The 27353-nt window shown below is 56.1% G+C and overlaps 1 protein-coding gene across 1 annotated transcript in view; it reads right to left on the bottom strand.

The window, feature by feature from the left end:
- Positions 1-27353, bottom strand: part of LOC119108315 (uncharacterized) — a gene marked incomplete at its 3' end in the record, with an annotated part of 37601 nt that overhangs the window by 7957 nt on the left and 2291 nt on the right. The window contains exons 2-20 of the mRNA XM_037231891.1: positions 20568-20649; positions 18606-18770; positions 17606-17716; positions 16896-17055; positions 16348-16472; positions 13872-14126; positions 13299-13435; positions 12137-12275; positions 8101-8245; positions 7553-7677; positions 6968-7153; positions 6348-6626; positions 4956-5073; positions 3433-3605; positions 2642-2780; positions 2325-2446; positions 1916-2067; positions 1189-1561; positions 165-352 (exon numbers count right to left, since the gene is read on the bottom strand). Of these exons, the coding sequence (XP_037087786.1) occupies positions 165-352; positions 1189-1561; positions 1916-2067; positions 2325-2446; positions 2642-2780; positions 3433-3605; positions 4956-5073; positions 6348-6626; positions 6968-7153; positions 7553-7677; positions 8101-8245; positions 12137-12275; positions 13299-13435; positions 13872-14126; positions 16348-16472; positions 16896-17055; positions 17606-17716; positions 18606-18770; positions 20568-20649 (3174 nt within the window). The remainder of the gene's footprint in view (positions 1-164; positions 353-1188; positions 1562-1915; positions 2068-2324; positions 2447-2641; positions 2781-3432; positions 3606-4955; positions 5074-6347; positions 6627-6967; positions 7154-7552; positions 7678-8100; positions 8246-12136; positions 12276-13298; positions 13436-13871; positions 14127-16347; positions 16473-16895; positions 17056-17605; positions 17717-18605; positions 18771-20567; positions 20650-27353) is intronic.

The raw sequence follows: 27353 nt of genomic DNA, 5'->3' as shown, positions 1-27353 counted from the left end.
GTGACGTATGCAACTCATTACCGCACTCACTGCACACTCCACATCAGCGGCCTGGCAAGCCCAACGCTTCAGTTGGTCAACACCCTGGGTTACCGTCCTCCCGCGCCCAGCGCTTCAGTCGGTCAACACCCTGGGCCACCGTCGTCCCGTGCAGTGCTCCTCACCTGTAGCAGGCAGGGCACGGTGACGCCGCGGCCGCGGCCGCGTGCCTCGATCTCGAAGCGGCGAGCCGGCCGGTACTCGACGTTGAGCACCTTCTCGTAGGTGGGAGTGACGCGGCAGCGCTGGATGTCGGGCGACCGGCGGCCGCCGGTGTCCACCTCGTTGCCGCCTGTTGTGGTTGAGTCGTCGTCTTACATAAGGGTGACGGCCCGAGGGAATGTTAGTCGGCAGTGGCGCGGCTCTGGTGGTCTAGGCGGTCAAGCCAGGTCCCACGGCACAAGCGGGTAGAGTGAGGCTAAGGATTTGCTCGTGCAGATGGCTGGTTCGCCCGTTTTCTCCAGACGTGCCCGACACGGCAGAACCACGACTGGAATGTCGGCGTAACCACGACTCTCACAGGTGAGCCTCGCCTGCCATCCGCCCACCTCTCGCGCCCAGCCCCGCTGAGGCAGTCGAATGTCACTGCCAAGCCAATGCACACACAACGCACCCGCCACCTGGCGGACACCTCACAGCATCACAAGCAGGGTCAGATCTCGCGAATACAACCGTATGGGGAACTGGCATGAGTGTGGTTTAATCGTATGTATATTCTTGATGATGTGAAAGCCCTTAGTGTATGGACTTGCCAGCTGTCTACTGCCAGTTCTCGGGCATTAGCCTCCCGTTTGCAGCTGTAAGTGAAGTGCAGCGGATAATATTGCCAAGTGCTCCGAGTGCCTTACACAATAACTTGTACATTTCGGTGTATCCACCTCACTGATATGGCCGTGTGGACAACATCATGTCCAATCGGATCATGGGTGCTGCCCCAGGCACTCAGGCTCATGCGTGAGTTTTAGATTTCCCTGAACTATACTGCCGCAAACGTCAAGAGTCGATGGGGCCACTGACCTGCAAACTTACTGGTGTCTTGGAAACCAGTAGCGCAAGAGGACCTTTAGACTAACAAAGACAATGCTCATAAGCAAACGCTATCATTATTGACAGCTGTGTGCTTAGCTTCCCTGTGACCTGCCTTCATACCTGGATCGGGGCGGCCACCCGAGCCCGGCCTCCCGCCACTGTCGGGCCTTCCGCCGCTGCCGGGCCTTCCCCCGCTGCCGGGCCTTCCCCCGCTGCCGGGTCTTCCCCCGCCGCCAGGACGTCCCCCGCTGTCGGGTCTTCCTCCAGTGCCGGGTCTTCCTCCGCTGTCGGGCCGTCCCCCGCTGCCGGGTCTTCCCCCAGTGCCGGGTCTTCCCCCGCTGTCGGGCCGTCCTCCGCCGTCCGGCCTTCCGGACGCCCGGTCTTGGCAGATGCGCTCGGCGTACAGGGCGCCATCCAGGAACTGCACCCCGCTGCGATCCAGGTCGTTGGCACGCACCCCAGACAGCAAGCACGAGGCTTGCCGGTCCCGGCCCTGCAGATAACGCCGCGCGTGAGGCCGGTCACAGGTCGTCGCGAATGACCTCCGCTCGGGTAGTGGCGTGCCGTTTGGACGACAGTGGCATGTTAACTACAATGCACATCACTTACAGCCAATGTGGAAGTGTTCAGAGGTATGGTGCTTGTTGGACAGTGAGCAGTGCATCGCAGTTAGGAGCTTGTACGGAATATAAATCTACAGTCATTTTCGCTAGGCCTCGCCGGATGTAACCAGGCAGTCTTAATATGAGCTAATAAATCAGAGATACCAAGCTGGTAAGACGGATCCCTGGTCCTGGCAGAGCCATGAAAGAATAAGGAGCGTCCCAGCGCACGTGCCATCACTGACCGTGGCGAGGAAGGAGTAGGAGGCGCAGTTGAAGTCGCGCTCGCGGTCGCAGGCCTCGCGGCATCGCGAGTCGCTGAACTCGGACACCGCCTTGTGCGTGTACACCAGGAACACGTCGCGGTCCTCGTTCCGGTACGAGCACTCTCGGAACTCTGCAAGCGATGGCGAGAGGCGTCAGGTTGATGCGGTCCAAGCCGCGTGAAGGAGACACCGGTGCTGCCGGCGGCCGTCCTACCGCCCACATCGAAAGGGAGCTGTTCGTCTGACTGGAACTCGCATCGCTCGTCTGGAGCAATACACCCCTGCGCCCCACACACGGCGTTACACAGACATGCGCGTTGTTCTGTGCCCTGTTTGGCATCGCAGCTCTGGTGGTGAGCACATGGCACGCCCGTGCCGTGTTGCTCACCCCTGGCGCACTGGTTCTCGAAGTAGTCCCTGCCGTTGGTGCGCCTCAGCGCTCGGGGAGCGCTCTGTCTGTTCTCGCGACTCAGCAGGCACAGCCGTTCTCTGTAGTCGTACGTGACGGATCTGGCAGGCAGGGCAGCGCGTCAGTACACAGCACCACATCACTCACAGCTTGTACCTCGAGGTTTACATGTGCGTTGAAGGGCACCGCCTGTGTTTCAGAATTACGTTACGCATATGTCAGAAAACAATGCGTGACAATGTTGGGAGCACAGTAGGACATGTTGATGCGTGTCGGCAAAAAGTAACTGCACTGACCTGCAGTCAAATCTGGTCTCCTGCAGACACTCGTCCTGGCACTCGAGCTTGGTGACGTCACGGACTAGCCTGTCCTCCCGCACGGACAGCTCGGCGTTCACCAGTCGCTCAAATGTGTACAGTTTGCCGCACCCCCGACCTATCGGCAAATTTGGAGACCGCTGCTGACAGCTGCTCTGACGAACGTGGCGGTTTGGACAGCGCTTATTACCGTTGGTTAGTTGCAGAGTGGATGTCAGTATTGCGAACGCTTCTCTGCAAGGGGTGAAGGTCGTGATTAATGCAGCGTTAGCGTCCACCCCTGCAGCCCATTCCCAATAGGTTAGAGCCCCTGCCTCCTGACCTGTACGTGGCGGAGTGTGTGGGTTCGAGTTGCCTCGGTGCTGGCTATTTGCCACAGGCTTCAATGGCCTGTGGCTTTGACCCTTCGGGCGATTCAAATGTTTTGACTATTTTGCTTTAGTGTAGAATTTGGTTGCTCTGATGTCAGTGGCATGGAGCCACATCGAATTCTTCTCGTTCGGATAATCTACACCCACTCCAGCTCCGTGGATAACGACAATTAAGGGCGCTGGACTCACACCAAAAAGTTCTGCATCGCGGTATTCTGGAAAATGCTCTGAAAAACACCAACTGACGTTGATACCCAAACAGTGAACTCAGCCAGCAACCACAGCCGTGATCAAACACGCATAACCTTGCACTTTAACCAAGTGCATGGTCGAAAAACGCATCCACACCAGCAGGCGGCACTCGCCCCGAACGCGCCGCTGGGCGGTCGCCGTGCTCACTTCTGGGGCAGATCTTCTGCATGAAGCTGACGCCGGGCGTGTCGGTGAGGTCGCGGGGGTCGACCTCGATGTTCTCGCGCAGCTCGAGGGCCGAACAGCGGGCTTCGCGCGCCCGCCGGTCCCGCCCGCGGTGCTCCAGGTTGAAAGCCGAGCAGCGTCGAGACCGGGTGCACCTGAGGTCACCACGAGGGGTGTCACGGCCGGGTGCATCTGAGGTGACCGCGAGAGGGCATTATGGCCGGGTGCACCCGAAGCCATTGCGAGGGGGCGTTACGGCCGGGTGTACCTGAGGTCACCGCGAGGGGGTGTTATGTCCGGGTGCATCTGAGGTCACCGCGAGGGGGCTTCATGGCCGGGTGTACCTGAGGTCACCGCGAGGGGGTGTTATGTCCGGGTGCATCTGAGGTCACCGCGAGGGGGGTGTCACGGCCGGGTGCATCTGAGGTGACCGCGAGAGGGCATTATGGCCGGGTGCACCCGAAGCCATTGCGAGGGGGCGTTACGGCCGGGTGCATCTGAGGTCACCGCGAGAGGGCATTATGGCCGGGTGCACCCGAACCCATTGCGAGGGGGCGTTACGGCCGGGTGTACCTGAGGTCACCGCGAGGGTGCGTTATGTCCGGGTGCATCTGAGGTCACCGCGAGGGGGTGTCACGGCCGGGTGCACCTGAGGTCACCGCGAGGGGGTGTCACGGCCGGGTGCACCTGAGGTCACCGCGAGGGGGCGTTACGGCCGGGTGCATCTGAGGTCACCGCGAGGGGGTGTTATGTCCGGGTGCATCTGAGGTCACCGCGAGGGGGCGTTATGTCCGGGTGCATCTGAGGTCACCGCGAGGGGGTTGCACGGCCGGGTGCACCTGAGGTCACCGCGAGGGGGTGTCACGGCCGGGTGCACCTGAGGTCACCGCGAGGGGGCGTTACGGCCGGGTGCATCTGAGGTCACCGCGAGGGGGTGTTATGTCCGGGTGCATCTGAGGTCACCGCGAGGGGGCGTTATGTCCGGGTGCACTTGAGGTCACCGCGAGGGGGTGTCACGGCCGGGTGCACCCGAGGCCATCGCGAGGGGGCGTTACGGCCGGGTGCACCTGAGGTCACCGCGAGGGGGTGCCCGGCCGGGTGCACTGAAGGTCGAGGGGAAGGGGTGAGATGCAGCTCTGAGCATGGCGCGTGAAGGCCAAGATAACGGGGATGCATTGGGATGAAAATAGGGCTTTAGGCAGGCAGAAGCAGACGACAACGCGCTGAATGTTCTTTAGCAGGGGAAATAAAGCACGCGGCATTAAGTTGGTGGCCTAGGAGCCCCTGGCATGTAATGTGGCACTGAAGTGTGTTACAAAGCGCTGTCCCCTCTCCCCAAAAAATTAAACAGATGAAATACACTACTTTGGATTTAGTACGTAATAACAGCGGCTTATGCTTGGCGAAGTGGCGACTTAGAAAGCAGATGCACCCGTCGAAGCCATAACATGAAACGCGTGGATAGTGCCTGAATTGCCGTTAGTGCCAAGTCATGTTGTACTCACTCCCTGGTGCATTCGGCCATGATGCCGGGGTTGTCGAAGTCCGAGACGAGCTCTGAGCCCCGGATTTGTCGCATCTCCACGCCCGTAATGAGCTCGTACTGGTCACAGTCGATCCCGCCTGTCCCACGGAGGCACCAGAGTCATTCACTGCGAAGGACTATGATGGCGTTTCGGCCACAGCACCACACCATAGTGTGTGTTGACAAGGTTTTCATGCAATTGGCTGACTGGAGCGGTCAGAACACGATATACATAACAGGAAAGGGAATCAGCTGATCATATGCATTCTACGGCTAATCATGAGTATCATTATTTAAGTTGACACCGGTTTCACGGTGCCTGATCTGTGTGCATGAAACCTTCGTGTCACATCTATGCTGTTTGAAAACACACTTGCATCACAAAACGGAATCGGAAAAAGATGGATGAGCATCGAAAAGAGGCGAGTTGCATAGCTGCATACACGAGTAGCGGTAATATCCAGCGATGTGCAACAAAGCCTGCCCAGATATGTCAGCCAGATGTGATCTAAACAGACCGGCTCGCAACGGTCAAGTAAGGAGTGTTGGAGGAGGGGCGCAAGGCGCCTGCCGATGCTGATCCGATGTTAAAGACACCAAGGGAAATAAGACAGAAATGATCTCGTAGTGGCGGGGGAGATTTGCAATTAGACTAAGCGCTGTGGAAGAGGAAGGACGGATGTCTGAAAAAACATCAGTCATATGGTAGTAAAAAGTATGGAGTAACCACAAAAAATACGGAGTAATCGAGTAAGACTTAATCTCTATAGAAATATGGAGATTAAGTACAGGACATAAGAAATAGGTTGAAAGGGTAATACCACCACCCAAAAATCGTTATAGGATGCTACAAAGTAGCGATTATTGAGCTGTAGCCGGCCGTTCACCACAACTAGTACAAATACGTCAAGAGCAATTCTCAAGCAGATCCTTTCAGCCAAAGCATAGCCAACGGCCTTCAGCAAGATGCATCGGCCTGAAGAAAGCACTGATGGCTTACTCTGTGGCTGTTTCCGCTCGTCCATCGGCTTACTCCGATCCTGGTCGCGACTAAGAGCGGGCTTAATCCACTCGGCGCTGGTGTCGTTGCCGGTCGGAGACAACTCGGGGAACGGCTGCACGCCCGCCACCTGGCGAGTCCGAGCGACCGTCTCGGCAGCCGGGGGCGGGCCCGGCTGGGGCGGAGCCGACGGGGCGACTGGCCAGCGCCAGCCCGTAACTGGCGGAGGCGCCGGCGGGCCGCGGCGGACGGGAGGGAACAAAAGCGACGGGGTGGGAGCGCGGCGGCTGGGCCCGGCGCTGTTTAAGACATACAGGGTCCGGCGCCGGCGAAACGGGGCCCGTCCGCCTGCAGGGAGCGCCATGTTCGCACCTCCCGGCCGCCCGCTGTCTGGTCGTCCGCCGTCCGGCCGCCCACCATCTGGTCGCCCACCGCCGGGTCTACCGCCGTCAGGTCTGCCGCCATCAGGTCTGCCGCCATCAGGCCTGCCGCCATCAGGTCTGCCGCCATCAGGCCTGCCGCCATCAGGCCTGCCGCCATCAGGCCTGCCGCCATCAGGTCTGCCGCCGCCGCCAGGACGACGACCCACGCAGTCCCGCTGGTAGAAGTCCGTCCCGGCGCGTGACAGATAGGCCTTCTCACCGGCCGAGACTGAAACAGAATCATCCCGCTGTTGTTACCGACAGAGCAAGTATCGGCGACTTGACCGGCACCGAACCGACCATGAATAGGATAGTGAGCTTTAATAAATCTAATAGAGTGGCTTTTAATCAACGATCTCGAGGTCTGAGGGTAGTGCTATTTACACGAAGAGCCTTAGCACGCCTGTATCTCCCGCCCAGTAGACGCCGTTCACTTCTCAGCTCCGTCGCATTCGTCCAGCAGACGCCACCCGAACTCAAATTCATGCTCCCAGCTCCGTCGCATTCGTCCAGCAGACGCCACCCGAACTCAAGTTCATGCTCCCAGCTCCGGAAATTTGTAGCACTCACTCTCATCGTCTCCGCTCAGCAGACACTGTCCGGCCGTGGTGTACAGAGCGAACGAGCGGCACACGAACTGGCGGTTGTTCGTGCAGAGCCGCTCGCAGTCCGTGATGCGGTCCACGCGCGGGATCGTCAGGTCGATGTAGCGCGGGTACTTGTCCGTGGTCGGCACGTAGTCGCAGCGCGTGTCCGCTGCGGGTGCGACGCTCGGGTTAGCGGGCGTGGCGTCTCGCGCTAGACTTGTAGTGAAGTTCTGCATGAGTGGTGGACAGCAATAGTAACAGACAGCAGACGTCCGTGTTTCGTGAAGGAAACATAGCTAGCTGTCCAAGACGATAAATACCATACTGCACCATCTATCATGATCATCCCATCTCCACCCCACACCCCCCCACACCCTCTCCCTCTCTCTCCCTCTCTCCTTCTTTCTTTCTTTCGCGCTCCCTCACCAAGTCGATTTTGTTTTACTTCGCTCTTAAACCTTCGACCCTCTCCCAAAGTGTGCCCCCTGCACGAGCTTCATTGCACCTTCGCCAGTCCCCAGGCCTCAGTCTCACGCCTAAGCCCCACGCGCCGCGTCCCGGTCCTCACCGCCCAGACACTGGTTCTCTAGGTACTCGACGCCTCGGCCGGCTTCCACGTAGTCGTCCGGGAACTGGCGCCGGCTGGCCCTGCTCAGGCGGCACTCCAGCGTCTCTGCGTCGAAGGTGGCAGACCTGGCCGAGTCGTGGCGGTGCGTCACGCCTGGTACCGCGACACGGCGCGCTCCAGCGGGAGTGACGGGGAGGGTGCGACGCAGCGAGCGGATAGGTGCAGACGTCTCTAACTAGGGTACAGAGCACGGGTCGGAGGGAGCGGTGCTGCGAAACCGCCGCTGCCCAACGGCCACTGAGCAGGCTGTGGGATTTAATGGCGCAACAAATACTAGCAAGAAAATATTCAGACTCAATTACAGCCTCAGCGACCATCTGCTCACAAAACTGAGGTTGGCTGATGGAAAGGCTTTATTCAGACACAACGCATATCTGTTAGTGCCCAAGCGGCTTATGTTGTGCATTGCCCAGCTATACACACGTGGCCTCTGCGTTGTGGATGCGTGGCTGGCCCTGCCGCGAACGGTGGCCGGCGGGGGTGCCTACCTGCAGTTGTCAGCCAAGCAGGCGTTCTGGCAGTCCTTGCGGTTAGGTACCGCCCTCAGCACACGGTCGTCGTGGTCTCTCAGCTGCATGCCTGGCACACGCTCGAATGCCCAGGTTCGGCCGCGGCAGCTGGTGGCGGCGGGCCCTGCGGGTAGCCTCCTCCCGTTACGACAGCTGGTGGCGGCGGGCCCTGCGGGTAGCCTCCTCCCGTTACGACAGCTGGTGGCGACGGACCCTGCGAGCAGCCTTCGCACGCTACGAATCCTGCGGGCAGCCTCCTCCCTTTACGGATCCTGCGGGGAGCCTTCTCCAGTTACAGATCCTGCGGGGAGCCTTCTTCCGTTACAGATCCTGCGGGGAGCCTCCTCCCTTTACGGACCCTGATGGGAGCTTCCTCCAGTTACAGATCCTGCGGGGAGCTTCCTCCCGTCGCGGGCACTGCCCTTCTCCCGTTACGGACGGCGCCCGGGGATGCTGTGGGCACCGGTTTCGCAGTTGTTCGCGTTGGTTGCAGAGTGGGAACTGAAAAAGGGTCTTCGAGAGAGCGACTTAACAGTCTCAGAAAAGCAGCCAAAACTGAGAGTGTCCAGCCGGGTCGCAGCTGTGACCTCACGGCTCCGCGGTCAGATGTGACGATGTCGACGAGACTGTGCTGTATGACGTACGGTCCTTCGGAAGAGGCCCCACCACAAGCAAAGCACTAGGTACCGATTGCGGCCTGTTTAGGGCACATAAGGGCAAGTGGTGCAGGCATGTTCGGAATGGCGGAGTCTGCAGACAACTTTGGGTGTCGTTTACGCGTATGTTAACACGAGAGGGTGTTTCAGAAGAAGCAGGTTGAATTAATGCCACTTGCCCGTATTTCGTCCGCCATGCTGGAGCGCCAGCGATGTTTTATTTAGTAGGTTATGTGTGAACATCTCTTTCGGGCGGTAAACCTTCAGTCGGCAAATCAGGCCATTCAAATGACCTAGTTTTCAGACATAGGCGTTTCCAGCCTCCAGATAAAAGCAAGCATCTCATTTCCGGACGACAACGCATAACGTAAGATGTCAATAAGATGTCAATAAAAAGCTTGAGTATTTTCAGTGTGTAACATTCTACGTTACGTCGCTGCCCCCATGGCATCGGAAAGAAGACCTGAACACGCCTCTGATTTCTCTGAGCTGGTTACGCAGCGCACCCATCATTATAAATCAATGAATTGATGGGCACCATTTTGACTGCCCAACTACCGTGATCGTGTTGCGGCTCGAAATGCAGTTACGTAACGGGGGGCGAGGTCGTGTCGAAGCGTATTTGGTTAGTGCCTGAAAGTAGGTCACCGACCGTGAACCGGACTGGTGTAAGTGGTGGGGGCGGGGGGGGGGGGGTTGATTGATCATGCATACTGCCAGTCATCGAAAGAACTATGTTTTATGAGCGAGTTGTTTGACTGTTTTGAGTGATTGGGTAGGGCTTATTTGCATTTGTTTTACTCGAATATTGTGCTGGTACCTACGGGTTAAGGGGGGCTGCGACGCTAACGAAAGTTGTTGATCTAACAAAAAAAATACTGCGAGCGAAATTTGCAGATTACCATCTCTTTACGTGAGCCAGACTGTTCTGCGAGTCATCAGTTAAGGTCAACTCCATTCCCCTGCACGAATTGTCTAATTTTGAAGCGATGATGAGGCTGCAATGCATTGTTGAGGACTCAGTTGACCGCTGATCACGAAAAACGGCCTCCCTCGTGCCTCGCGTGCGACAGCAGGCATTGCGTTTACGCCTGAGCCGTGCGCGTGCTCAAACGCTATCGGCCTCCTCCATGCATGAAAAACCGATCCGTGGCCATTCATTTTTGACCGTGATGCACGGCCTCGCCGAGCCCACGCTTCTCATCTGGGTCAGGTCACGAGATCAAGGGTGCAGAGGCGCATGCGCAGCCGGCCGGTCAGCCACAGACCCGAGCCTGAGCAATGGCCAGAACCGTGACCTCTGCACGGGCTGTCGTAGATATCAAAGCTCTATTTTGTTCTGTGTGGTGTGATTTAACTCGCGCCTACTTTGAGTAGTTAACTAATATGCACAATAGTTACATATTCAGACAATACGCTGTAATGATATCATCGCCGACTGGTAATGGTCGCGCTGTAAATGACAAGTAAGGCGACAGGCAGACCCAATCTCATGGCAGCGTTCCGGAATCCCACAGCTGTAACAATCATGTCGCACTAAACTTGTTTCATACCTATGTCCCCTTGAGTTCCAAATAACCAAAGGGCAATGGCGGATTTTGCCCATGGCAAGACTTTAAAATTTCATATCATATGAAATGCTCGGCACCACAGCCACATTATACATTACTTAGATCACAAGTCCTGATCATGAAACAACGCCACTGTTGCGTCCTTTTGTCATGGAGCCGAAAGCCCCGGAAGCCCTCATCTTCCGCCCCGGTCCCGGTCCTGCCATCCTGGGCAGGCGGGCCGAGACGGAGGCTCCTCCTCCAGTCCGGGGCAATGACCGTCAGCGCCCGTCAGCCAGCCAATCCGCGCCTTTCAACCAGCCAATCCCGCACATGCATAGAGGCGGGAATCTACCCGCCTCCAGCAGACACTGCCGGCTAGCACCGGCGGCTCGCCGCCCGGGACAGGTATGTCGCCACTTCCGGTCTGCCGCCGGCTCGCCTCTGCGCTCCGGGCCGATTTACATGGTTAATGACTGTGCGGCGCGCCACCTCGGCAATTATCGTCGGCTAACAGCCGGGCGTGCCCCGCCGTTCCCCGCCAGGGGGGAGCGGGCGGCGTCCGCGCCCGCCGAGCCGTTCCAGAGCTGCATAATGGATGATATCGGATGGCGGATAATCAAATCAGGCGGGTGCGATTGAGTGTGCCATGTCTGGTGTGGGTAACGGGATCGTTACGCTCTAGGCGACGGCACGGATTTTCGGACGCGTGACGGGTCTGTGCGTGTTAACGGCGGTATTTCTCAGGGGAACGTGTTCGCTCAGTCATCACGCGAGGTATGAGGATGGGAAATGGACAACAATAGACAGTTGTAGCGATGAATCAGGACTGAGCAGCATTTATCAAAACCAGAGCCTGACTCAAACCCAAGAAACCAACGGGTATCTAAGAGGAGCCCGAAAACTCCAAATAACCCAATCAAACATCGGCCAATTAAGTCCAATTTGCATTAAAAACCGACCAGTCTTGCCACCATTATTAGACATAACGGCCCTGGCATAGGCACTTCTATTCGGTGAAATCCAGACAATACCGTAAAACCAGCCGGTGCGGTCAAACAACGTAGTTCAGCTGAGCTGCTGCACTATTGTTCAGACCTCGCACGAAACAAAGCACGGCGGTGGCATCAGCTTGCCGGTTGCGTCAGCTGTCGCCACAGCCCGCGACCCCGTGTCGGACCGAACCGTGGGTCTCGGCGTTCCTCGATCTTCCGGCCCGGCGCGGGCGGACAAAGCGCACTGCAGGGAGGGGCCGCCGCCCGCCACCGCCACCGCGCCGCCGACCGATTGGTTCCCAGCGTGACCGGCCGTCCGATCCGGTCGGTATCGTCTGACCGATCAACCGATGTCCGGACCGGCGGCCATTGACCGCCGCCGTTCGCGCCGGCCACACCCCTGTCAGCGGCCGCGCCGCTCAGCTGCGCGTGCTGTTCGGACGGGTTTACGAGCGTCTGTGCAAACACGCACGTGTTCACTGGCAATGTAATGAGGGGGGGGGGGGGCTGAGATTGTGATCTGTACGCTTTCGGTTGGAATGGTAAACCAGGCTCCTTTTGTTACCTGGTCCAAATTGTTTAAAGGGCGGGCGTGGTCCACACGGTTTTTGCGAACCACCTAATAGTTACACGATGCGAATTTGCGACGTATGCGTGAAATATGGGTATTTATGTTCCCGACACTATCGAAAAAGGGACGACACATGCGGCAGGCAACCCCTTCAAAAAAAACGGGGGTGCCTCGGCAGCCTCCCATAAGCTGAAGCATTGCACGTTGCGAGCGCCACAGCGCAGACATCCTACGCCGACTGACCCATGAGGCAGATTTTCTCGAAGTAGTTGAAGCCCTCCCTGGCCTGCAGGTCCTGCACCCGGCCTTGCGTGTTGCGGTCCAGCCGGTAGCAGCGCTGGCTGAAGTAGTCGATCACCAGCGCCGGACATTCGGTGCCCGTCTGCAACGACCCACCTCAGGTCATCCAGCAGGAGCGGGCAGGGTCTGGGCACGACCTGACGTCGGTCAGTGCACGTCGCTGGCCCACGTGTCAGCTTCAGATGCACGTGCTGCAACTGGGCCGAACCGTGGTTAAAGCAGGAGTCGCTTCCTTTGAAGACAAAGTGCGATTTCGTGCCACGCACCCAGGTGGCCGGTTCAATGCCCGTCGCTCAGGTGGGGGTGGGGAAGCAGCAATTGACCCCCGGAAATCACAATAACTAATACAGCTAGACACCAGTTCATAGGGTGTGTTGCCCTGCACGTGAACTTACCTATGTCGCAACGTGAGGTTCCTAGTTCGTGACCTTCGGATAATATAAGATCCGTCGAGGTCAGCCCCAGACCTTCCCATGCAACCACCGTGACCTCAGATACTTTTTCTGAGCAAAAAATAACTGGTGTTCATCTAGGGTCCTATCTTGCCTGACCTTTAGAAGGTCATGGTGACCAAAATCATATAAGACTGCTTCGATTTTTGGATGTGAATAAGCATCAGGGATTACGCTAGGTGGTACGTTGCTAAAAACAACGTATTGATCTGGAGCATAAAAGGTCCAGTGACCCACTCCGAACTTAAAGTAGTCCACGGGAAATGTATGATGCGGTGCCCTTTTAGGAAAAAATCAAAATGAGCACTAGATACTATCCCGTACAGCAGCCTTCGTGTAAGAGTGGATTGGTTTTGACCTTGGCCTGACCTTTGTACCCGACCCTAGGTCAGTGGAATTTCAGCGTTCTTCTTAAGTTAGCGAATTAACGATGGTTCCTAGCAAATAATTCGAGCACTAACGGCAAGCTTATACTCGGGCGTCGACCAGACACAGCAAAATGAGAAAATAGGGCTGGGGTCATCACATGCTGTCGGTCGTACCCACCTCATCACGTTGGTCACTGCACTGGGGTGATGATGCCCTGGTCAGCCTACCCACCTCATCACACTGGTTACTGCACGGGGTGGTGATGCCTGGTCAGCCGTACCCACCTCATCACACTGGTCACTGCACGGGGTGGTGATGCCCTGGTCGGCTGAGGGCGGCAGCGGGAACGGCTCCTGGTTGGCGCCCCGCAGAATATGACCGGTGACCTTCTCATACGTCAGCACACCGTCGTCGCATGACTCTGTGGGAGACAGGTCACGTTACGCATCACTAGCACTGGACTGGCTGTAAAACGTGTGCCTCTGACATGGGACACGTTTAACAATGTCCTCAGTTTTTGTCGCCGGTGATGTCTGACGCCGCCCACATTATTTCTACCGAAAGGCAATGCATCATTCAGATGGATCACGATATGATCTCGAATCAATGGCGCTGAGCGAACTCATCGCATATCGAAGCTCCCAGAAGACAGGCCAGCATATACCGTTGAATGCAGAGGAGGTCAATGATGAAGTGAGGAACCATACATTCCCGAAGGCACACGGTATCTGCCGACCGCACCAGCTTATGTCCACGCGACCCACGCATTCGAGCTCCATGCCTCACGTGAGCTCTACCCCCACCCCCACCCATTCCCACTGACTGTCCACCCCTCTTCGCCGCCCGGTCCGACCCACCAAGCGTGCAGACGCGCTGGCTGGTGACGGCGCCCTCCATGGCCGGCAGCTCGACTCGGCCCAGGCTGACGAAGTCGTCCCCGCTCAGGTAGCAGCGGTTCTTGACCCGGTCAAACGTGTACATGCGACAGACGAAGCGACGCTCGCGGGTGCAGGCGGCCTCGCAGGCGGCTGACGACTCGGCGAAGTCCAACGAGTCCGGCGTCAGCACCATCACGCCCCGCTGGGGAGGGTCGTACCGGCAGTCGGGCAGCTCTGGGGAGGAGGTCGCAGCGTCAGCACCATCACGCCCCGCTGGGGAGGGTCGTACCGACAGTCGGGCAGCTCTGGGGAGGAGGTCACAGCGTCAGCACCATCACGTCCCGCTGGGGAGGGCCGCACTGGAATTCGGGCAATTCTAGGGAAGGGGTCACAGAGTGAGCACCAGCAGGCTATCGCATCACTGTGCGAAGTTTTGGTGACTGCAGTCTGTTCGTTTCCAAGTGAGGGCAGTCCGGTGCAGCCAGAACAGGCGATTCATGGTGAATATGTGTCGAACCGCCAAACGGACCTTGTCAGCAGGTACAGACGCCGGTTGGACTGCGGTCCACGCTAACAGTTATCTTCTGCTGACGAAGGTGGCAATGCAGTGAAGCTCCAGGACATTTAGCGGGTGAAGCACGGGGAAAATACCCCAGTGCCCACACCCGGCCCATTCCCCTTCCCCACTGGCTGGTTACCCTCTACTCTTCCTCCACCCACGTGGTCGTGGTGGGGCTAAAACGGCTATGGAAGGAGTTCCATAGCTGTCTTAGTTAGTCCATCATGGACCGGTATACCCCCATAATATATGGCAGTCAATTCACCACATCTTTTGTGTCCTTTTCCTCTGAACGCAAGGATAAGGTGACCTCCTAAATCCAAAGAGAAATCCGAATTTCGGGGTAAGTTAGGCAAACCCCTATTGCGGGTATGTCACGCCAATGGCACGACCCCGCTCCAAATTGCTTAACACGCACTCGTATGGGAGTCAAATTGACTCCCCAGGGGTTTCCAGAATGGTTTCCGAATAGCGCGTTGTCGCTGCGCCAAATTTTGCGTAGTTGCTAGACAATGTAGTAGCAAATAGTTCGGTATGAAAATTTAGATGAATCTTGTAAGGCCGCTGATCTATGGCAGGTCAAAGTCAGGCCATGGTTTCAGCGAAGTCAATTTCCAGAGATCGTTCAATCTGATGCAACGGCGGAGTGTTAGACGAAGCCACACATCTCTGAGATGCTTTCTTAGGCAGCACAAATATTGAATGTGCAAATTATGTTGATCAAAAGGTCAGGTATGAAGGTCAGACCAAGGTCAAAACCAACTGTGTTTTACTACTGTAGGGTTTGCTGTATGGGATAGTTTCTGTTGCTTATTTCGAATAGACTTCTCAGAGGGCAGAATAGGTTATTAACCTAAAATGACCCAGGTCAACATTTTGTTTTTTGAAACATGCTGCCTATCGTAATCTTTGTCGCTTATTCAAATGCAAAACTTGGAGCAGTCTTGTATGATTTTGTTCACCATGATCCTCAAAAGGTCAAACAAGGTCACTGACCTTAAAGGAGCATGTGACCTTTTGCTTAGCAACAGGCTCTGGGGGCACTTTGTAGGCCGAGCTGGAATTTGACCTTGTTGGACCTTATTTGATCCGAAGGTCATGACCTAGGAACCTCAAACTTTGACCTCTGTGACTTCATATACAGGTCAACATACTCCGTAAATTTCATGTTTCGGGTAAATTTATATTCATAATCAATACCCTGTAAATATGCATAAAGATTTATATATATATATATATATATATATATATATATATATATATATATATATTGGAATATTTGGCAGAATTCTTTCTTTGATACATGTTTGATTAAAGATAACTGCTGACTCAGCATTGACGAGCTTTTTGATGCATCGTCCTAGTTTCCGGGCCTTTGACTTTGCGTCATCGCTTAGATTAAAGATGGTTCGCACAAAATTACTCATATATTCATCACTCTGGTCACCAGGGAAACTAGAACGAGGCATCAAAAGGCTCGTCAATGCTGAGTCAGCAGTTATTTTTAATCAAACATATATATATATATGCATATATTTACAAATTCATAAAAATATAAATGTAAATATAAATACAAATATATGAATTCATGCCCTGTAAGTTTCATGTTCACGTACAAGTCAACATAGCCTATAGCTTTCTTAGTTTCCGAGATCTCAGGGGGTCAAATTGACCCCCCCCCCCCCCACATCCGAGCGAAAAGTATCTAGCCGGTCACCAGGGCGTGTGTTAGGCACCTGCCCTTCTCCTCTATCTCGAAGTCTTCTATATGTAGTCACTCTATTACAGTCTTCCGAACTTAGCCGTCCCTCCCCCAGGTGCGTGATCATGAAAACGGGTGCAGAGCTCCGGTCGCCCCTCCCCCCCCCCCTCAGCCCCAGACGTTTGGACACTCACGCCTGGCGCACTGGTTCTCCAGATATTCGATGGTGCTGCGGCCGCGGCGGAAGGCCTGTGGCTGCGTGCGCCGGTCCTCCTTGCTGAGCCGACACACTCGCTCCACGCTGTCGTAATCGGCTGACCTGGCCATCCGAGAAGCACGGGGTCAGGCGCAATAGGGTCAGGGCCGGCCTGCATCCCACGCACGGGCTTCTGCATAAGTGACCGCACTAGAAGAGACGGGGCACGTCCGTTTCTGGGCTGATAGGGTATGGTGTCTGTTGGAACGAGAGTGTCATAGCACGATGCTGCGTGGTTTGCAGAATGCCTCGGCTTACATACATGAGAAAAAGCAAGATACCAAATGTGCTTACCAAGTATGTGTGGCAATAAGCATGCATGCTATTCCGGCCCTGAAATACATGATGCGCGATGCTAATTCTATTACACCATGAAGCACTAGTGCTCCTCCAACAAAGGTGTGTTCACTGTGACCGCACCGCGCGGACAGCTCTCTAGTCGCCGGGCCCCCGCTAGCCGGCGGCGGTCGATGACTGCCGACCTGCAGTTGAAAATCCTTCTCCATGAGGCAGGCGCGCTCGCAGTCGACGCGACTCTGGACCGAAGGCATCTCCTTCGTGTCGAACCCATCCAGCATGGCGCCCAACACGCGCTCGAACGCCCAGAGCCGGTCGTCACCGCACATCTCGGTGAACTCCTCCGCCACTGCCGAACGGCGCGGGCCCGGGTTCACATGCGCACATGGTCACCAGAACACACAGTTCCGACTCTGACTATGAGTCACGCACGGCCAGCCGACGTCAGGAGACGACATGGTCTTGGACTCTTACTCAGTCGCATGCATTGTCACCCACTGTCAGGAGACAGGACTGGCACTGCTCGTGCGTACTATTTATTCCCGTCGGAAAACGGTACTGGGTCATGAATTATGAAACCACAATACAGCTTAGCGTACACAATACAGTGGTGGCCGTTATACCCAACGCATATAAGAGGCAGAGAACTACAGGCGGATCCGCACAGGCTGCCGAGCCAATGCTCGAGGCGGCGGGCCGCCCGGAGACAGATCTCACCGCCCCGGAGACAGATCTCACCGCCCCGGAGACAGATCTCACCGCCCCGGAGACAGATCGCAGATCTCACCGCCCCGGAGACAGATCTCACCGCCCCGGAGACAGATCTCACCGCCCCGCAGACAGATCGCAGATCTCACCGCCCCGGAGACAGATCTCACCGCCCCGGAGACAGATCTCACCGCCACGGAGACAGATCTCCTCGTAGTAGCTGGTGCCTTCTTTGTCGATCAGATCACTCTCTCGAGTGGCGGACTCCAGGTCGTACGACACGCACCTGCCCTCCTCATAGTCTGGAACGAACGTCCGGGATGGTGTCACGCGTGGGAACAGGAGCAGCCTGGCCAGGGTGGGGGTGGTGGTGTCTGCAAGTGCAGGCTAGTTCACAGCTGTGTAATGGTAGGCATGTTGTCACGGGCTCGCCGTGTGCATCTGCGCACACATTGCGCACATCTACGCACGCTTGAGGTAGGATATGTTTTAGAATTTTGCTTGGCTCCGTGATAGAAATACCGCATTTTGTACAGAAAATTGATTCCGATAACCAGGGATTACCGTACGGTTCCGGTCAAGCACCAGCTCCTTATGCACGCAAGCCTGCCTCGGTGTTGACATAAAACCGGCATAGATGAGTTCACGCACTGTTACAGAAGCACCCATGCTGGTCCACTGCAGTCTGATGGTTCCGAGCCGATATACTGAACCCTTGCACCGCATACCGGGTGTGTGACTGAGACAGCGTCTGTTTTCTGAAGAATTTCGCTCAAATCCCCCAACTCCCAAGGAGCAGCGGGGCAGTCCCGTTAGACTGTCCCACCGTACGTTGGTGTTCGGCGGTACAGCATGTGGCCGCGTTTGCTTTGCGAAGAATGTCTCGACGTTAAGTATTGGGCTTGGCGGCGCCCACCCAACAAACGAGTACTTACGCGCTTGTCACGACCGCTTGATGATGGAAGCGGGATTGAGCCTTTCAGACTGTTGTGATCAAATGGCGACCGTGCAAAATAAATGGTAAAGACCTACGAACTAAACATCCCTGCTCCCCAGCTCCTGTCCCATTCACATGAGCCGTTCGTCCCTCAGCAGGAGGCGGACGCTTCCACCGTCGGTGACCGGAGGGTCAGTGGGGGGGGGGGGGAGGGGGAGGGATCGGGGACGGCCGCGCCCGGCCCGTAACCTCACCGAGCACGAAGCCGCTGCAGTAGGTGGCCTGGCTGCAGATCGCCGTGCAGTCCCGCAGCACGGGAGAGTTGGTGTTGACCAGCAGGTCACGCTTCTCGGCGCCCGACGGCTGGAACGTGCGACCCACCGTCTTCTCGAAGGTCAGCGTGCCGCCGAAACATTGCGCTGCGGGCGGAACAGGGTCGTTAGAGGACACCTGCCGCGCGGGAAAGGGTCGTCAGAAGGCACCCGCCACACGGGACGGGTCCTGGAGGTCTCAGCGGCTGCAGCGACCTTGTAAAAGGGCGCATGAGCCATGCGATGACATATATTACATGTAGCTGCATAAAACATTATTGTTTGAGTTGTTCCCTACAGAGCAGAATAGGCACAGCTCGCAGTGCTTCATCCGCATCATCACCTGAACAGGCGCACGGGTGTGGACGGTTGAATACCTTACTCCTGGACGAGGGTCAGTTGACTCCCCCCTGCGATCTAAAAAAAAAAACTAAGAGAGCCGAAGATGCCAAATTTACAGGGTGTATGATCCTGTAGGAAAACTCGTTTGTGTCAGTATTTGAGCCTCCTGGGTCATTAATTTGGGGTCAAATAAGGTCAAACAAGGTCAAACCCAGAGCGCTTTCCAAAGTGCCCCCAGGTCTCATCATGCAACGGTCTTTAACCTGGATACATGTTCTAAGCAAAAGGTCACTGGTGCTCACTTCAAGCTAGTGACCTTGTTTCAACTTTAGAGGGTCAGAATGGCCAAATACCTATTAGATTGCTAAGATTCTTTTAAGCTCTGAATCGGCGTCGAGGATTACGTTGGGTAGTATGCTTCTAAAAAAGGTTGATCCGGGCCATACCAGGTCAGCGACCTTCTCTGACCTTTGGGAAGTTCATGGAAGATGTCTGTTGCGGTTTCTGTTGTCGGTTTCTGTTGTTAAGAAATTGGAGATGAGCACAAGAGGCTACCACATAATTATCAGTAAGATCGCTACACACATCGGGAACATAGGTCCACACATCTGCGGCCTGTCACACAATCCAGAGTTGAGCTGAGGTCACGATCAGCGATCCATACGGATCTGGCCGTTCACCGGCACGGATATCCGCTCAGCGCGGCCGGATCCGCGCCCATTAAGCCGTCCCGCGGCAGCCAAACGCCACAACACGGAGCCGGATGTCGCGTACGGCTCCGATCGAGCCCATTTGGCGGCCTGGTGGAATGTCAACGGTGTCGGAGCATCGGCCCGACCTGGTCAGAAGCCCGAGATCGGAAAGCAAAAAGTATTTTGAAAGAATTGAGCTTCAGGAGAGTTTGGTATGTGAGCTCCAGCAACGGTTAGAGGCTGCATATGCATTGACTGACAAGGACGAGGACGACAAGACCCTTCCCCGGCTAACCCGGAATGTCTGTGACAGGCTTACACTGGCCAGTCCCAACTCTCCATGTCTCCGCAGCTGCCGATCGTGTGGGGCGGGGCAGTGGGGGGGGGGGGGGGAGGGGTCCCGCCCCAGCGCGGACGCTGGAGTGGCCTTGCGCTGATGACACACGGCCCGGTAACGAGCGGGGGCAGCCGGCGGGGCGGCGATCCGGCTGATCCGGCCTGGCCGCCGCTGCCGCCACCGCAGCCGTGACGTGCCGGTTTGCGCCCAGAGCCGCTCTGCCCGGCTCCGCCCGCTATGATAGCGGGGGTGCGGGGTTGCGGACGTCTGCAACTCTCCCAGCGAGTTGGTTTGGAAGCGAAGATTGATGCACGAACGCGCGGTAACTGAACCATAGCCAGGCTGGATGGGAAGCGATGTTTGGATGTGCTTTGCCTTTGTTCCAGTTTTGATGTCGCATGTGGAACGGTGCTTCTTATGGGCTGGAGGTTGATGCGAAGTAAATTTCAGCTATGTGTGGTCCGTACAACCTCGCTTACTCCACATCCTCACCGCGTGTGCTATGTATAGTTGCTTATTCCGGCGGGCACTCACCATTTGAGATGTCAACTGAACAGATGACGACTAGAAGTGTTGTCCACAGTCTCCATACCATGTCGTCTTTCCGCCGCCCCACCTGCAAAGGCACGGAAAGGGCAGCGTAAGCATGGGTCACCATCAACACACCCAACCGGTCACGGGCTGATATTCGACGCATCTGAGACCGTCAGCAGAGGCTCACGATCTCGGCCCGGCGCCAAGGCTGCCCGTGGCGTTGACCGGGAGCGAGGGGACCGGTCCCGTGCAGTGAACCATCGCCGCCAAAGTCAACGTCCGCGCCGATCAGTGCTCGTATTTCACGGTTGTCTAACTCTGCCGGCGGCCACGCCCGCGGTAATGACGGCCGCGCGGCCGCGGCGGCCGGCGAGCTGCGCTGGCCGGGCCGGGCCGCGCCCGGCGGCGCCCGCAGGCAGGCGGGGAGCGCAGGCAGGCGGGGAGCGCGCAGAGCGTGGACAGAAACAGACTGGGCCCGCAGAGGGCAGGGGCAGGGCAGAGTGACGTGGCGGTGGCGGGGCGTGGGGCTGGTGTGATGCACTGACGTAAGGGGAGAAGCGAACGGGCGCAGACTGTTGTCCAAGAGGTAGGGAATAAGAGGCAGAGACCATTGTCAGTTGAACGCTATGAGATATAACTGAGATCATGACCCGCTGATGTTGGTCACTTGAAAAGAGCAGTTCGGGAGCAGGAGTACACACGCATGTACCACACAGATTGGATGTCAGGCAATAGAAAGGTGGCCAACACAACATGCTTGGTGTGAATGAGAGTTCCCATCAATAGTGAATCTGAAAATATGTTCCAAACTCGTTCCATTAGCTCGTCTATCTTCACTCTTCACTTCACTCACGTCCCATTCGCTCGTATGTGTAATGTTATCACGTAAATCGAAAGCATCCAACTTACACGTGCTTGCCGGTTTAAGTGCCAGGTTCGAAACATAAACAAGCCTGGCGGTCAGAAGTACACTCTCAGAGGGAAACGGCATACACCTCGCACAAAACCGTGACCTGTTTCACCTAAATTAAGTTTCAAGAATGCTCACGCCACTTATCGAGCGCAACGAGCGCTGAGCACGTCAAGACCGTGACGGTTCATGTTGCTATGTTGACCAGTCGGCTAGCGGTCGCCACCAGAGCGTCACGGGACCGGATGCGGGAGCGAAGCCGGGCGCATGTGCAGATATGCGGTGCAGTTACCGTTAGTACGGTACCGGACCAAGTTCTGCAAAATTTGCAAATCCTGTGCAGTTTGGGCGCGTTCTGTGTGAGTGTTGCACGTCTATATGCTAGCCGAGACTAGGAGCTTCGTGCAAATCCCGCATACTGAATATAATTTGGGACTGTTTAATGCATACGCACATCAGAAACTTGCTGGTACATTATGCCTTTGCTAGAACAAAAATAAAATTGTTTACCGAGCGAACTGAGCTCAAGTTTGCTATGGCATCATATCTGAGGTGCGGTTAACGCTGCTGAAATGCAGGGAAGGAAACAGTCCTCTTCCGACGGCTTGCTATGCTGCGCCTTTCCTACCAGCCCTAACTCTAACTAACTCTAACTCCTAACTCCAGCCTTGCGCTGGCCGATGCGAGAGATCACCAATCCCGCTCTGTTTTGAGGTCAAAGGGTATTAGCGCCCGGCCAACTCGAGGCCGCGCCTGGCTGTGACGTCACAAGCGCATCACGGCCTCGGCGGGGGACCGTGCGGGACGTCATGCCGTTTCCAGGGGCAGGGGCGTACCCAGGGAGCCGACAGGAGGAGCTGGGGAAGGAGCTGAGCGATACCCGCGGCCGTACGGGCATGTGTGGTCTGCTGCTTGGTATTTGTTAATAAAGTACATATTTGGGCTGGATTCGCCACCGCAGTTTTCAATAAGAGTTTTGGGGGTTGAACAACGCGTTCGATCTCTCAGGCTACTGGGAGGTTAACAAATCTAGCGCAAAACAACGCAAGGAAATAGAACCCACTGGACGGTAGTCAAGCTCGAGCCCCACATCGTGTACGGTCGTGGGGCAAACGGCTCTCTCCACCCGAGGTTCTCCACCCTCTCCACCTGAGCTCTCCCACCTAGCTTCTCCACCCTCTCCGCCTGAGCTTCTCCACCTCTCCACCTGAGCTTCTCCACCCTCTCCCCTGAGCTCTCCACCCTCTCCGCCTGAGCTTCTCCACCCTCTCCGCCTGAGCTTCTCCACCCTCTCCGCCTGAGCTTCTCCACCCCTCCGCCTGAGCTTCTCCACCCTCTCCTCTACCTGAGCTTCTCCACCCTCTCCGCCTGAGCTTCTCCACCCTCTCCGCCTGAGCTTCTCCACCCCCTCCGCCTGAGCTTCTCCCCTCCACCCTCTCCCCTGAGCTTCTCCACCCTCTCCGCCTGAGCTTCTCCACCCTCTCCGCCTGAGCTTCTCCACCCTCTCCGCCTGAGCTTCTCCACCCCCTCCGCCTGAGCTTCTCCACCCTCTCCGCCTGAGCTTCTCCACCCCCCCTCTCCGCCTGAGCTTCTCCACCCTCTCCGCCTGAGCTTCCCCACCCCCTCCGCCTGAGCTTCTCCACCCCCTCCGCCTGAGCTTCTCCACCCTCCACCCCCTCCGCCCTTGAGCTTCTCACCCCCTCCGCCTGAGCTTCTCCACCCATCTCCACCTGAGCTTCTACACCATCTCGCCTGAGCTTCCCACCATCTCCGCCTGAGCTTTCTCCACCCCTCCGCCTTGCGGAGCTTCTCCACCCCCTCCGCTGAGCTTCTACACCCTCTCCACATGAGCTTTCTCCACCCTCTCCGCCTGAGCTCTCCATTCTCTCCGCAGCTTCAGTCCCCGATCATTTATCACCACCAACAGCGCACACCTTTATCTGGGCTTGGCGGGTAGATGTGTAGTAGATGGGCGAGTGTTGGTCAAGCCCGTTCATGACCAGCCTATAGCAAGTCTCTTCTTCACACCCCCCCCCCTCCCACAATACAGAGGTGTTATCGACAGCGGATTAAAGGGCTTTGAGAACGTTTGTATTTTCTCTTACATACCGTTTTTGTTTCTGGAACAAACACAACAGTTTCATCCAGCGAAGTAAGCACGCGGGCATACGGAGCCAGAAAATAACACATCTAGAAGCGACAGCAGAGCTTATCGTCATATATCACTTGACGCTCCGAATACTAAATTATCACAATGTATTTTGAACCACACGGACTATGCTCACACCGCATACATCTAAGCACTTAAACGACGTCCCGAATGTGTCTCACAAGGTTTGAGCTGACATAGAGCTGCTCAGCACGAACTTCACAGCTTTTATGCCACGAATGTTGCATTTTGGAGACAGAAAAGCTTGTTAAAAAGTAACTATATCCCTCTTACTAAAGCTGTTTCTACTATCGCCGTTGATGAAACCGGTGGCTTCCCATAGGCGCACGTCAAAAGTCGCGTTGCTCGCTACGTTATCTGACCCCGAAAGCAAAAGGGTCGACAAAACTACACTAACGGCCGCGCAGTGAGGCGGCGCCACTTGCCGGTAGTTCTTGTCGCTACACCATCCATCCGTCCCTGTCCAGGTGCCATCTACGGTGCACGCAAACGCAACCATTGTGCAAGCAACATGAAGTGTGATTAGCGAGAGGCGTCTACCTGATCCCCTCGGCGTCGAGGGATATATATCTTCCAAATCACCATGCAGACATGAGTGTCATATTATGGGCAGTATGGGCACAGCTTCATTACCCTTTGACTTCCCTCACGCTGTGTCGCGAACCCAGCGAGAGAATTAAACGCCAGTGCTCTCACTAAACCGGCCGATGGTGTCTTGTGTTCGAAGCAAGTCTCCGGCACCGTGAGCGCATCACGCGCAGGCGGTGGGGGATAATGGAGGGGCAACGCTTTCTTACAGGCGATTAAGGCTCATAGTATAGATTTTCAAAGAGGTAATCTGCACAGCGGAGACATTGCTTAATTTGGAATACTACCACCGCAGTGGACACACTGGCATCAGCCTAACACCAAATGAGGATCTCCTTGTGATTAATTTGCATTGGCAATCGCTGGCGATTGCATTCTAGGTCTTGTTCATTCAAGTCATTCCGAACTAAAGAATCGTTTCATTTGTAGCATAGATAACATCATACACCATAAAAACAAAAACCGGCCAACTTCGCTCGTTCAGAAACTTTGTTTCGAATGGTTTGTTCAGATGACTTAGGGTCCTGTCAGACCTTGTTAAGTGAGCCTTGCAACTATCATCCATGCCGCATTGCTCCAGTACATGGCATCACTACGTTCCCGGCCCTTTTGATCATACGTGAGTGCGGTAGGCCTTTTTCGTGCTGTATACAATGTTACAACATGGTCGCCTCGCGGCAGGTCGACCGTCTTTGCCACTTGCTAGGTGACCTTTCGTTGTAGGTCAGGTAATGCCAGGAACACGTTCCGTACCAAGTGTCATTGGATCACTAGTTCACCATCCGTACAACGGACCACAGATGCGTCGGTATGGCTGAACAATGGATGAAGGGCTTTTGAATGAATGTCACATTGTATGCGCTCCAAAGGCGACATTTCCCTCTGTGCGGCGTTCTAGTGTGCCTCATCATAAAGCGATTGCTGTTTAACAGTGACGAAACTGACTATCGAGAGGCATGCATGGAGCTGCTGATGTCGTTAGGATTGGGGCCACCTATTAGGCGTTTTGTGCTCCGGACATCGATACGGACGCTGCGTTCTTCGTGGGTAGTGTTTCAGCGTGGTAACGTGAGCTGCATCAGTGTTCAGAACTCCCCTGGCGCCTTTGCACGGACCAGTAACCATAGTCAGCAAGGTTAAAGGACACCGCGCAAGGCTCATTACACTGACTGCCTTATGATTACTACGAGTCACGCTTACGGAATAGTGACGACCTTGGAAGAACAAAGCAACTATGCACCTTCGTGCGTGACGGGAATGTGTGTATAGCTGTGTCTGGCTTTGAGTACAGAGCTTCTGTCGTTAATGATTCGTTGCCGATGTGAATTACAACGAATCTGCTGCATGTGAAGCATGTAGCGTTGATAAAACCCTCAAAAGGCCGCAGGCCATCATGCCCTTGAAAAGCACGTCTAATTGCTTCCGAACGGTGCCGTTCTTTGAAGGCCGTTTACAACACGTTTTGAGGTTAGCTCGTCCAGTTTTACTTGACGAAATACGTTTAGTAAATTATGTTACTTTACGAGCACCGTGTGCATCTCAGTCCAGAGCACGTTTCGAATTAATCTCTGGAAATATTGAGCTGGAGCGTCTTGGGGTATAAAAGTCAGCACATGCTATCGGCCAAGGCTTTGTTTAGAGTCTAATGTGGACCGGGTCACGTAACATACCTAACTCAGAAAATGACCATGCGTTTTTCGGTGCTGGAGATACGAAATAAGAACTCAGACGGGGCTGTTGACAAAACATATCGGCCAATCATTGCGATTGGGTCAATCGCTAAAGGGCACTGGTTTTGCACCTCTGCTCCAATCCGCACGACCCCTAACCCCGGAACCTCCGCTCCAGTCCATATGTCCCACGCCACCGAGCCCCGGATCCGTCCACATGTCCCGCATCCCCGGATATCCGCCCCGGTCAACCTGACCCCAGTACAACTTCCCCCTGGTCCACACGTCTTGCGTCCCGAGCCTTCACTCCACTCCACGCGTCCCACGCCGCCGCACGGCGCCGTCCACCTGTCTACCCGCCCGTCCCGCCACGTCCGGCGGCGCGCCGGGCGGGCCGCCGCCCCGGCCGGCGCACGTCCGCGGCCGCTGACCGGCAAAAAGGCGGTGGGGTGGGGCGCGTCCGCGGCCCGGGAGGGGAGCCGCCCGCACGTGATGGCCCACCGCGCCCCGCCCAGGGGGACGCTGGCCGCCCGTTCCGGCAGGGCACGCGTCCGAGCGACAGCCCTGGCAGCGGACATCGCCTTCCGCGCCACGGCTTCCGGCGTCAGGCCACTTTGCGAGGGGGTCGCGGATGTGTGAATGGGGCCTACTGCAGAATAAACAGGAGGGGACTTGGGCTTCCACGAAATGCGACTGTTTGTTGTCGGATCAGATTCCTGAATTCGCAAAACAATCCTTGCCAACTTGTTATATTCATATAAGTTATTCCCAGCATAGCGCTCAGCACATATGCTTACACTTCACAACAACCGAACTCGTGATGATTGACGTTGTTATCTAAGATTATCTGCTCAGGTTTGCGGAGCCGAGGAGCATCGAGCGCCCCCATGGCGGACCCGCAGCCGGGCTCCTGCAGACGCGTGCCCCACTTCCGGCGGCCGCAGAGGTGCGGGGAGGCGTGAGTCACGTCACCGCACCGTCACGCCTCCTGAAGACGCGCAGCGGCGCGTCCGACCGCTCAATGCCAAGGGCGGGGCGGCACAGCCGCAGCGTCACGCGGCACCGGTCACGTGGTCTGGGATCACTCTCACCGACAGGTGCGTCGCTGCGGTTGCGGCGCTTTACCTGCGTACTCGCGGGGACTTGGCGCGTGCGCGCTGGGAACATGCACTGGGCCCTTCATCTAGGAAATGCAAGAGACAGGTACAAGGTCCAGGATGCATCGAAAGCGACCGGTGATTGCTGGTGAACAGATCGCTGCTCGCTGATTAGGATCCATGTGCTCAGGACCGATGCTGACAAATCAGCGCGAGTAAAGGAGTGCATCAAAGGGCAGGGGTGTTTCCGGGATTTTTAATGTTGGTGCGAATTTGTGTGGGTGCGTCGAAGATTCTAGGGAATTGCTTTGCCGCTTAACGCATGCTTGAAATTCTTACTGGAAGTACCAA

Source organism: Pollicipes pollicipes, unplaced genomic scaffold, assembly GCF_011947565.3.
Source record: "Pollicipes pollicipes isolate AB1234 unplaced genomic scaffold, Ppol_2.1 Scaffold_6686;HRSCAF=7923_pilon_pilon_pilon, whole genome shotgun sequence".
NCBI classification, from domain to species: Eukaryota; Metazoa; Arthropoda; class Thecostraca; order Pollicipedomorpha; family Pollicipedidae; genus Pollicipes; species Pollicipes pollicipes.
The sequence above is the reverse complement of the archived record's forward strand: the minus strand, read 5'-3'. Positions and strand labels throughout refer to the sequence as shown.